Source organism: Limulus polyphemus, unplaced genomic scaffold (genome assembly GCF_000517525.1).
Source record: "Limulus polyphemus unplaced genomic scaffold, Limulus_polyphemus-2.1.2 Scaffold1098, whole genome shotgun sequence".
NCBI lineage: Eukaryota > Metazoa > Arthropoda > Merostomata > Xiphosura > Limulidae > Limulus > Limulus polyphemus.
The window spans coordinates 183,958-197,596 of record NW_013666708.1 but is presented as its reverse complement, the minus strand read 5'-3'; the positions used below and the strand labels follow the sequence as shown (position 1 = coordinate 197,596).

Here is a 13,639-nt window from a genome sequence, read left to right as displayed (position 1 = left end):
CACTAGAAAAATTGACAGAAAGCCAGCAATTTCAAATGACTGTATCACATGAGGTGTACAAGCTCCTTCCATTATGTCCAGCTGAGATATGGATTAAAAAAAAAAATGTAGGTATGGTGGCCAAACTTTTATGTACAAGCAGATTGTTTAGCATGGACAATTTTGCATTGACATGACCTCTGTAAGTTGAAACATGCAGGAGTATTTCTTTCTAGCCCTTACCAGCTCAGAGATGTATTCTTGTTTGTAATAACCTTAAATTGCTATGGACGAGTCTTCTGGAACCAAGAAGTAAGGACTTTACATATGCATTAATGCAGTACAAACACAAAATTAAATCTTTTGTTTTTTTTAAGTAAATAAATGAACACATGCATTTATTTCACCCTAGATACGGTTTCAGAATGAGAGTGAATACATGTTATAAAACTAGTTTATCTCAAAAACAAAATGCATTTATCAATTAATATGGTACTATAAAACTTAATATATCACTTGCAAACATAGTGAGATCTGATCTTCATCTTTTTCAATAAAAAATTAAGTAGGACAACTGATAATCATTTCAAGTAGGTAAAGCCTAAATGAAAGATTTCACTGATGTTAAAAGAAAACTTATAGACTGAAGCACCACACATGCATATAAAGGTTTTATTAACACAAAGCTTTCCACCTCTTTCAAGAAATGTTCTTCATGTATATTTACAAAACTAATGGAAAAATGTTTTGAAAATTTCGAATAAATTATGGAGAAAACCATGATCAATATTTATACATACATGATTACTGATTAAGTCTATTCACCATTCTACCATATGACTATAGCTGGGAAATTTAATCAAGTACCTATGGGCAGCAATTGTATCATTTAGTGTCACACAAAATAATCAATTAATTGAAATTACAAGTAAATCAATCCAAATTAAGTAACTTTGCCATAATAAAGACAGAGCGAGCAAGCAGATTTGGTGGCAATATTTCAGTTACTTGGATAGTTGTAATAATTGAAGATGGTAACAATCAGAAACCCTAATTTAGATAAGATTATATTCATGACAACCAACTTAATCATAATTTTGATCAATCAATTCTTGTAATAACTTAATCATAATTTTGATCAATCAATTCTTGTAATAATCAAAAACACAAAGCTATCTGTCACTGTCACTAATTTTGAACTGCTGTTGTTGATTAATTGATCAGCAAATACCACTATCTGCCCAGCTCTACAAATGACCAGGATTTTCATTTAAAGAACCTGCCAAATTTGTGACAAACACAGAATTTGGACTGTCTACAAAATAGAGAACACTCAGATTTGGCCAAGGGTAAAATATCCTGTACCTACCTAAATATAGTGTAACTGCTGCAAATAATAATCAGACAAAACAACCATTAATTGTTAGACTTCAGGAACTACCAGCACCCTTGATAATCCTGTCATCACAGAACATAGAATGCTGTGTACCAAAGATATAGACTGAGAAAGTCCCACAATTCTCACTCAAGAATGTACTGACAGCAGGAGGGAAATGAGAGGTCTTCAATTAAAAACACAAGTCCATAAAAAGAAGTCAATAATAAATGCAGGATGAGCAACAATCAGCTTCATATGGAGCCTCATAATCCTACCAGCAAACAATCCTACTATATATCATTTCTACAGGATACTTCATTTCTTTCACACCCTCTATTTACTGTTCCCTTTATTACTTCTTATAATGTCTAACCTTATATATGTATTAATTGTATATGCATTAACTGTATTCACACCAATATCCTTATGTTAGTTTAACAACATTGTGAATGTACATATTACTGGTAAATGGACATAATAAATATTTATGTAGCCACTAACATAGACATAAAATACTGTTGAAATGCACCTTAGCAACAATATGAATATAAGCTTGTGGTTTTCTTACATAACCAATTTCCCCCTGATGAAGAGCTGGAAAGCCTGTTGGTTAATAAACCCTTTATATTTCAACATGGTGCCTCAGCCTGTAATTAACAGTTTAATTACTAGCATATAAATAGCATGAACAGATATTACAAAATACTTCTTCAATTTCTGTTGTCCAATGGTACATATGTCACAAATTTTACTATACCTTATATTATAACTTATAATTAGTTTATTGCTATACCTCAGAACTTTTTATTCCAATGTAACTTAATTAAACTTCAAGTATTTTCAGCCATGAAATTTAGCCTCTACTCGGAGTGTGGTTGGATCAGTTGCTCTCGTTTGCAAAAAAACATATAAAATGGACACTGAAAATTCTGCCTAGAGTTAATAGAACTAAAATGAAAATTATGTGTTTACTTTCATAATTACAACAGATTTCAACATCGATGGAAAACTCTAGCCAATATATTTTTTACTGGTATTCTAATTTATATATAATAACTTTTTGTTAGATATGTTTAAAAGTCAAATATTCCAGTCCCCACGTTAACACTGTTTTGCTAGCCACGGCTGCAATTTGTTCAGTATCTATAAATATGGGGCACAAGTACATTTGGATGTTGACATAAAAATTTCCAAATCTTGATGACTGTACAAAAACAAATTGTAATATTATGCAAGTGACATGAATTGTATGATTTAATGAACAATAATGTTTTAGGAGTGTTTAAATTTTTCTTTATAAATTTCACAAAAAAATGTATAAAAAATCTATGACAGGATGGAGAAAAAAAAGAATTTAAGTAGGATTACTTGAAGCTTCATTATACAGACTACAATTTGAAAACCTTGTACTGACTGGTTAAAGATTAATTAAAAGGCATAAAGCTACATATTATAGTCACAAACTTACCAAGTGTTTTGGGTAAATTAAACTGATTCTACATAAAAAAAGCTTGAAAAGCTAGCATTAAGTTGGAATTGCAAACTGTTCCTATAAACCTTCATGCAGCTATTAAACCACATTAAGTAGAAAAAATTTCTTAATTGAATGAAACCAACTCAGATCACAAAGCATCGTTTGTCAGGTAAAAATCACTTAATAAATTTATTGTGCATTATGGAAATAAAAACATTAACTTGACTACACTGGAGAAATAAAGTTTATTATTATTTACACCACTTATACAAATGAAAAGTTCACAACCAAGTATTTAGTACCTACACATTTCTGTTTAAAATAAATTTATATGTTGTAATGTAAAGAAAGATATCCTTTATCATTTTATTCCACGTTTAAAGTAACTTTACTCCAAGAATAACTATTACTATCAATAACAGAATGTACATATCATTAGAACTTACATTCCCATAACAATAATATTTTCTTTTTTCAACAATGTTCTCAATGTAAAACAATAAACAGTTTATGCAAAAAGAAAAAAAATTAAATATAAGAATAAAGGAGCCATCAGAAGCAATTTTATAAAATGTATGGTACAAATACTGGATGTACCAGAGGTGTATCTTTTCTATCCGAGGCAGTTTAGCCAACAGTTTTATGTCATATCAGTAATGCTTACTGTATGCTATAGGCTTGGTTACAGGAAAGTAAACTGTTATAAATATTATGGCTGGAATTGTTGTGGTTTCCAAAAAGCTGTTAGTTACCTTTCACATATAAATAGAAAGAAAGATACCAACCTAATTGTTTTGTATATGAAATGTAAATCTGGGTAATCCATTTAATTTAGTTAATCATTTAAATTCTTACAAGCTGAGCAGAAAACTGTTTCTATAATACACAGACGTTTTCCACAATTAAAGAAAAAATATATATTATGTACAATTCTTAAATTTTTTCTGGAATAGCTCTAAATGGTTCCAACATATAGTACAGGAAAAAATTTATATTCCAAAAGCTGCAGATAACCCCATCAAACACCTTAAGTACATCTTCATCTCAGTCCTTCATGAGATGAAAAATTAATTACAAGAAATATGTGTGCTTGTGTATAAATATTCAACTGTGAGAAAAAAAAAACTATTAATATCTTCAAGCTCTGAAGTTAATATGTCTAGATATATATACAACATACTAACAACGAAGACTTTTAAATTTTAGGCATACCCTGAAACTGAACACTGTAATATTTCCATTGCAAAACTGATTATAAAAAAGCAGGAAAGTACTGCTATGTGATATTTACACAAAGCAACAAGTAAAATGTTATTAATGTATTTCAACAATCAGTCCCATTCTAATTTTACACTACTTCAACACCTTACAACTAACATGATGTCTTCAAAATGAAATATAAAAACTGTTTATCCAACCATAGCTAGACTGGTGTTTCTGATTTGTAGAGACCCCTACCACAAATAAACTTGTCAAAACAATTTTTCTTCCTCATGTGATACATTTATTCAGAAAAAAAAGAACAAGAATTGGATTTTCCTTACTTTCTATTTATAGTTCTTTGTTGTTGTTTTCTTACTTTGTCAATCAAATTTTTCTTACTTTCAAGCAGGAAGAAAGGAATTTCAACAAAGAGCAGAAAAAGATATAGAAGATGTAAGTTCATGTTTTTAATTTGGACTCTGAGTAATGCATGAAGTGTTGTCATTATGCAGTACCGTCAACATAAAGAATACAAAGAACTGTACATACTGTATTTACTCTATATACATGCTGATGAAAATTAAGACAACAAGCTTACTGACACAGACTACAAAAACCTGATGCGTGTTCCTAATAATCTAAGTAACAAGTACAAAGAATTGTCTCTTTGCATTTCTGATGTTGGCACACATCAGTTGACATTCATATGGTTGAAAAAGAATAACAATGCAGATGCTTTTAATCAGCACTTCTAATCTTGGCATAGAAGAAAAATTATCAATCACCCTTAATATTGGAGCAGAAGAAGCATTAGTTTGTAATGTAAATAAAAAGGTGGGAAAAAAAAAAGAGATGCAGAAGATTATAACACTAAATATAATGTTAGAACATAACATGTAAATTTTTATCTTCACTTTTAACACGTATAAGAGAAGTGTATATGACTTTTATCAACTACAGTAACTGAGGTAGGATAGTCCTGGAAGCTATGGCTGACTTTCTATCATCACTAATTTTATCAAGCTGTAAAATATGACATTCCTTTTGCAGAATTGAAAAAGTCTTTTGGCAAGGGATGAGCAGATAGTTTTAATTTTTCATACTTTGGAACATGTATAAAGCAATTCTTCAATACTCAGAACTAAACAGAAAAATTACCAACCAGTACAGAAGTACTGTGACAGTAAGCTATCTGCAACAGTATCACAAAGTCACGTGGCTTGTACTTCGTCTCATTGCTGACCTAATGTTCACACACTGATAGATTCCTCGCATAGTGACCAGTCCTGAGCCCAAGGCAAGTCGAACAGGTGCGCTAGTTCCTCCTGGAAGCAAAATGAGTGTTGTAGCAATAGCTGCAACACCATCATCTGTAGGCTCAATGGCCACAGGTCTTACATAGTATCGTTCATTTAATACAACTTTAGGAGAGTCTCTACCATTGTGATACTTGTTATATTTTGTCTTTTTAGAGTAATTTTTGGGAGAATATGGTAAATATTCATATTCTTCAGGCTCTGGCTCAATTATAGCATACACAGAAGCAAAGGGACGACTTGCCATGTGTTTCATCTCGGCAGCATGCAGGCGACGTGCTCGTCTAAGGTCGAAGGCTTGCTTGACTTTCCACACAATCACACAAATAGCCAGGAAAAGAAAGAAGCATGAAAAGAACACAGAAAAGAAAACAAAAAGATCTATTTTAGTTTGCTCTTGCTTAAAGAAAAGACTCCCAAAAGTATCTGAAGAACTTTCACTACCTACTCCATGCAAAATCATATAGAAACGGTCTTTTCCCAGGTTATGAACTTCCTGTGGAATAGTCATTACAAGCCTATTCTGCAAACCTCGAATTACAAGAAAATCACTAGGATCTTTCAAGAATGCATAGGTGGTCAATCCCCTAGCCCACAGTTCATTAAGCTTCAAGTGTTCAGTTGGGGGTGGTTCTGTTTGGTTAGAATGCTTTCCTGATAATTTGTCTTGAAAATTTAGCCTCTCAGGTCTAAAAGTTCTCTCAGCAAAAAAAAAATCTGTTTCTCTGTCACTTGACTCCATAACGATTTCAAATTTTTTATCAACATAAACAATGTGAACACCTGTTGTTTTGTTCACTTCTACCACAAAGCTCTCCCTATTGGATGATAAGTACACATCTACACCTCCTATGGTAACATCCACAAATACTCGAATGTTTACATTCATAAAACGTGGCTGAACTGCAAAAAACACTGTTTGGCCCTGAAGGAGTGAGCTAGGATTTTTGCAATCATCTGGAAAAAAAAATCCACCCGCAATTATTCACAAATATTTATATATATCATATTTAAATCCAACATATTTTCACCAAATATTCATCAAGGTCAGTTTACTTAATAACTGTATTCAACAGAACATAACTGACACCAGGTAGTAAGTAATTAGTCTCCCATTAATTTTATCTGAAACAAATAAAAGTATATCATTACTGTATGTTTATTATTTACATTTCAGACCTATATTAAGTCTCAAGACTGCAAAATAAGCACACTTTAAAAAATTTTATATCAAAATTATCCTAAAATAGACTAGCATAGATAAACTTGCAAATTATATCTAGTTTTTGTAAATGAAAAATAAAATATTATGTGCACAAAATTATTTTAAGTAGGTCATCGTCACCAGACTTACAAAAATGTATTGAAAGACTTACAAAAATCTAATTCTCTAGGATTATAAAACTACCATTGATTAAAAATATGCATCAGATAAAATAAAACCATTAAAAACTGTGCAACAAGTAATTTTTAACATACTGAGTGTGATTAAGAAAAAAAACATTCTACACACTTAAATCAGGCCTGTTAAAATCTCGTATTTCTGAACTTAAATCAACTTTCAAAATATGAAAAATTCTTGATTCCACTATTGCTGAACATATTTTTGATAGATCATAACATAAACTGTGAAAGTGTTAAAATTATTGATACTGGTTCCTATTCCAACAGAAGTTTAAAAAGGATAGCTTTTATCAAAAATTACAGTTTTTAACATACCATCTTTGGGTTATTTTTCTCTGTGTATGTGTATATACATATAGACACACACTAAAACTTAAGCCCACTGTTTGCCATTGGTGATCACTGAAATACTGAGCAATTTTTAAAATTTTTATTTTAGTTGGTGTACATTTTTAATCAATGACATTAATAACCTTACATTATGTACACTGGGGAATCTGTGAGGTAAAGTCTACAGTTGATTAATAAAGTAATAAAAAAATATAAAGTTAAGCCCATACTGTACTGTCACCAGTTAAGTTAGATCTTATCAACTGAAGTTGGTACTTTTAAAATGCTGTTTTGACTGCAATATATTTGATACAAACACAGTGAAATCTATACTGTGCTCTCATTTATCCTTATCCACATATTTCATTTTGCCAAGTTTTAGCATTCGGCCAATTACAAGCAATTACAAAGGCCTAACTAAAACCTACCTGGCATGCAATACAAAATCCTGATGATATGTGACCAAATAATAATAGTAGATGAGAATAATGTGCTTCTTTATTTTTAAATATTTCAACAGGCTTAATATAACCAACATCACTGTTTAAAGAAACAACTGAATACGACACCTCTATATGTTCTGTCAATCTACCTAAAGTTTCAGCTGCACTAATGTTTTGTAGAAACTTAATCGAATTACAGATATACCTCACAAAAAAATTATAAAAGTATTATAAAAGAAAGATGGCTAGCAACACTGAAATGTATACACGATTAAAACATTTTAATTTTATTGACTTGACCATCAATTCAAGTATTCAATCTATTAGTTATGGTAAATACTTTTTTCTAATTGTAGTACTATTATAGCAGTATAATACAAAAACAAAAAGTTTCAGTTTCATCATAAAATGTCACAAAACACACGAGTTTGTAATAATTGTTCTAGGTATCAAACCTTTTTTTTTTTTTAACATCAGTAGTTTTTTTAGAGAACTTCAGAGTAAAAACAAAAAGATAATATGAAATATAATAACTCATTTTCACATTACTATCAAAAACCTGGACAAACCTTGGGTGAAAGGATCAAAGCAGTAATCCCTGTCCATGTACATATGACGATAACACTGATGGCCATCAGTGGGTTGACCAAGAAAATACTCTTTACACTTGGCACACTGCAAAATTCAAGGTCATGCTCAAGTACCACACATAATAACAAAACTCTGATATTTAAAAACTTCATTTTCTAATGACATACAAATAAAACTACTTCCTAACAATGCTTACTTTGAGAATACTGAAAACACATGGTATTATGCTTTTATGTTGAATTATTGTTCACACATACATATTATTATAATTTAACCAACATCAAAATACTAAAATATTTATAAGGAAAAAAAACCCCTCCAATAAGCTAACTCCAAACTAATAAAAAACAATTCATGCTCAAATGTTAAACTACTCGTTGGGGTTGTTACTCTTTTCTTGATATCAGCTCCACCTATTATGCATATGCCTTACTTACCAAGTGTCTAAACTCTAGCTTGAAATCATAACGTGTTCCTGGATCTTCTTTAGTCAATTTCAGATATGGAATACTAACCTTACACACATTACCAGTATTTCTATGGCCACTTCCTACTCATGCCAAGTCTAACATATCAATAGAGAGATTGGCAAGTAGGTTGGGCCTTCACACTTTTCATACGTAGTAGGTTGATAAGTTTACTACAATACCGGATAACGGTAATAAACTTTTACAAGACTTTTCTGAAGGCTTTAATAACAGTCTACTAAACAGGTTGGTAACATGAAACATGTTATTCATTTCAAAATTCTGAAACAGCATTTTCATATTTATGTAGCTTTAAAACAAAAATGATCTAAGCATTGTCATTCAATCCTATTTTACAGAGTCAAGCTCAGAAGTAAATAGCTGTACATAGTAGTTTTTGTTGTATAATAAATCATAAATTGACCTAAAAAATCAAATTTATATTTTAACAGGTTCCAAAGTTATCATGCCATGTGTTTGAAATATCTGTTTCAGATATGATGACTTTTACGAGTTATTAATTTTTATTAATCCAAGTTCAAAGGTAACATTGTAATGAACACTGGGCTTTTCTGATGTTTTGTGCCCTGAAGTAACATGAAACCTCTATAAAATAAGCTGTGTGCATTTCTTTCACAAGGAAGAGTTGGACTGGAAATGACATGTAAAAGTGTTAAAACTATTTGTTCCATAATAGTGGATCTAAACTTTACTTTGTATATACTACTGTTCAAACACTAAAAGCTACCAAAGTATTAGATGCCAATATGCCTAAAATATATTTTAATCACATACACTTAACATATAAAATACTTAAATAAATTTTGTATTTCTTATATTCTTCAAGTCAACATGACAAAAAATACAAAACTTACAAGTCTTTAATCTAAATATTTCAAAACACTGTGCAAGTTAAATGCTTTTTTCTCTCTCTTTCCAATCTGTTTCAGTAACGTAGCTACCATCTGATTAACTAGTGTACAAGTTCATGCTATGAAAAGTACCTGTGATTTCCAGCAAGGTGTCGCTGAATTCTTCCCATTTTTCTGACTGCAATGACGTTCATTCTCTGTATTATTCTGACAATTACAATTCTCACCTGTCAAAGGGTCACATGTGTCCCCATGGCCATGGCATTCACACCTGGTTGACACACAAACTGTTATCAGAACCAACCCAGCTTAAAAGTTTCAACATGTTCTATAGAGATTCCACATTCATGAGACCAACAGTTATTTGCTTTATGATGTTGAAATGCACCTTTGTTCAAATGAATTCATTTTGACATTTACACTATAGGAATATGTTAACTTTGGTTTTCTTAAGTTTCTATCTTGCCAGCTCCATTGTATCTGTTGAAAACCTGTATTAGTCTTAAACTTGAATACAAAGAATTGCAACAGTCACTTTGGCTTTTAATGAAACATAAAAACATTTATTCTGTGTTAAATGAAACTAATAAAACCCAATATGTTAAAAAAGTAATAAAACCTAATTATTTTACTAACATCAAAATTTCTATGTAAATGCTAAATTTGTTGAGAAACTTCTTAAGTGTCTTAAGTGACTAAAGTTACTTTTCGTAATCACTGACACACATATATTATGCCTTTTGTGGTTCATGTTATACAAAAAACATACACATATATATTTAGGATGGGATCCCAAGTTTAGGGTTCACAGAGACTAATGGAAAAATAAAATAAATATCCAGGACTTTCCAGGACCAAACTGTCATTTTGAAGGACCTGATTTACTGATTTTAACATAACATGAAATCCATCAAAATTAAATAACTGACAATAACATTTTCATAAACTGAAAATGTATTTCTGAATTGATCTCACAAAAAGTTTTCTCATTTAGTACTGCTCTCTAATGGCACAAAATGTTCACTCTCCATAACCTTGTAACCCTCACTCCTTTCTGCTTATCTACATACAAATGATCATGTAGCAACCCTATCATAACTAGCACTCACTTTAATAATGCACCTGTTATTTATTTCACGATTGGCCATGACAAAATCAATCAACACACAAGTGTGGAGAATGGGTGGGAAATGCAAGTGGAGGTAAGTATCTATTCTGAAATACATTTTCAGTTTAGGAAAATGTTAACTTCCGAGATGTCTTACCTCCTCTCACCAAGAGCTAGAATCCCACACTGAACTGGTGGATGGCTGGTGATAATATGATCCTCCTTCAGAAAGTGCCCAAAGAAAGACTATGTGGTGTGGAAAAGGAATTAGAAACATCACACCAGTGAAAGACTGCACCACTTCTGAGCCAGGTATATCCTTTGTCCTTGAGTAAAGTGTCATTAAAATGAAAGGCTGGAAACACGGATGGACCACAAATGTATTCATCATTAATTGGACCCCCTAGGTCCAACCAAACACCTGACCCAGCCAGGAACCAACATCCCGAGGATGGAAGGAAAGAGGAATATCTCACCTGGAGTGGTAAGCTGCAATACATAGATATATGGCAGAGTGCTACAACCAACACCTGTATATCAGATCTGCGGTAGGAAGGGCATCATACCATCGACATCAGCAGAATGCCACCACCCTACTCTCAAATGAGTGGAATTCTGCTTCACTCCCAAGGTCCACCACCTTAGCAGCTAGCAACTGGTAAGGATTCACATACTATACTAGAAGAAAATGGGGCAAAATGTGTTGGAGGGTGAAGTCCACAGCACTGGAGAACGTGCAATGGGTGACCCAAATATCCATTTCGAAAAGCAGAGCTACCACATGGATGGAGATGATCAACCAACACCTGGCAGTGTCTGGAACTGAACATCAGGTTCATGGTAGGAAGAGACCCAACAACACTAAACATCAGAGATGGGCAGTAATCCCTATCCGCTTTACCCACGAGTGTACAGTCTAGAATGACCATATTTATGAAGCAAAAGACTATGATATATATTTATGATTGGTCCTACAGAATACCCCATCTCAATGGGGTGTGTAACATGAACCTAAGATGTGTCATATTGTTTTAAGTATAATATGTGATATTGGTGCATAGATGACAATTAGACAGAGTTGAACTACCAACACCTGGAAGCATCTAGAATTGTACATCAGGTCCACTATGAAGCATCTCGATGTTAATATCATCTAGCATGATCAAAGGATGTATAGTGCGGATTTGATACTAAATATACCTGGACAGGCACCACTTGCCACAGAATGGGACCCAAAACATATGTAGCAAAAGGCCTCTGTAAAGAAATGAAAAACAAACAGAGTAGCTCATATACCTGTCCCAATGGTGTCCTCTCTCCGGAATGATGGAAAATACATGGTTAGATGACAGATCTGATGGGAAAAAACATGAAAAAGATGACAAACATCCAGAAAAAAGGAAAAAAATATACACCATGCAAATTGGCTGGCAAATGCAACCCATAAGGGGGAATGGAGGAAAAAACTCTCAGGAAAAAGTAGGATTCCAGTGAAGAAACATACTGACCCGGGATCTACCGAATAACCTAGTGTGCGTGTTAGAAATCCAAAAGCCCTGGCTGGGTCAAAGAATTAGACAGGAGCATATAGACCTAAAGGTGGCAGAAGAAAGGAATGGAAATAGGAGTAAAAACAGAATTAATGTCCAGAGCAGCTGAAATCAAGTGCATAAAGGAAAGGACAGGAACTAAGAAATAAACATAGTGAAACCTGATCACAAAACACATTAGAAAAATGGTGACCAGAGGTCAACAATATGAGGAACCAGAAACAGCAAAAAAAATAAAATGAATCTACTGACAAAGGTTAACCCTTTCACCTCGGGTATCCTTTACTATGCATAACAGAAAGTTTTAGTGTCTTACATTCAAAGTTTTTTTAAACTACTTTTTGTTTATGTTATACCAATTAATATGGCATAAACACTTAGATAATAATTCATATTTTAATAGTATATAAGTTTTAAGTTTTTAATTCTATAAGGAAATATTTTAAAAAATCCTGAACTTTCCTTAGAGTTACACAGTAACACATTTTCTCTAGGCATCTTTTCTTCTCTTTTTTATCTACCACCCCTTCAAAATGTACAAAATTAAATGTAAATTGCTCCCTATAATACTGATATTGGTCAAGCAAACTATAATTTTTATAGACTTCAATTTTGTTTGGTTACGGAACTATAAATAAAAAATCGCACCCCTCCTGGCCACACCTATCTGCTAGAGCCTTTCTTTCGGGCTTTGTTAACAGTTCACTTTTATGTTTAATTATATATATATTACCTTTAACCAACAGAAAGTAAAGGTTTTCATCCATCAAATGATGTATTGTATAACGTTGTGTTCTGAACAGCTAAGCATCAATTTCACTCAGAGTACAAGTTTCATTCCCATGGGAAAGTTAACAACTAGCTTGGATGAATTTGTAGCAGTCTTGTCGTACAGTTAGAAAGCCAGAAAAATTTTGAGAGTTAGGGGAAATTGTCTGCCCTTTGCATGTTATTAGTGTATTTCTTTGGTGCATTATTTAATTAAATAAAAATTATTTAATGTACTACCATTAGTATAAAATATGTAGGCTTAAGTAAAATCAACAATCGACAGCAAGAAAAAGAAGATTGGGTAAATAATTTATTTTTTGTTTTTCATTTATATTCATTATTTATTATTATAAAATAACTAAAATGTAAAAATAGGTTAGTAATGATTAGATTAGGTAGAATAGATAATAATAATAATAATAATATAATAAAAATGTTTCATGAGGCACACATGTGAGCAGCACGTACATAATGTAACTCGATAGCGTAACGTGAGCTGCACGTGCCTCAAATGATTTACAACTTATTAGTGTTTCAAAGGGCAATCAAAAGGGCAGTAAAACAATAAAATTTAATTATAAATACATGTATACTGTTACAAGCTTAAAGCTATTTAGGATAAACTAATGTAGTTTCATGTCGTTCTAGAAAGAAAAAAGAGTAATTTAGATTTATTTAGTATTTTTTTTTGGTTGTTATGAGGTCGGTCAAATTGACCTCACCCATTTTGAGTTAGGGTAGAGAAAATAACAG

At 32.1% G+C, this 13,639-nt stretch overlaps 1 protein-coding gene across 1 annotated transcript in view; it reads right to left on the bottom strand.

Moving 5' to 3' along the window:
- Positions 1–1,716: 1,716 nt before the first annotated feature.
- Positions 1,717–13,639, bottom strand: part of LOC106462114 (multiple epidermal growth factor-like domains protein 8) — a 112,609-nt gene continuing 100,686 nt past the window's right edge. The window contains exons 32-34 of the mRNA XM_022389258.1: positions 9,590–9,728; positions 8,097–8,202; positions 1,717–6,307 (exon numbers count right to left, since the gene is read on the bottom strand). Of these exons, the coding sequence (XP_022244966.1) occupies positions 5,238–6,307; positions 8,097–8,202; positions 9,590–9,728 (1,315 nt within the window). The 3' untranslated portion in view covers positions 1,717–5,237. The remainder of the gene's footprint in view (positions 6,308–8,096; positions 8,203–9,589; positions 9,729–13,639) is intronic.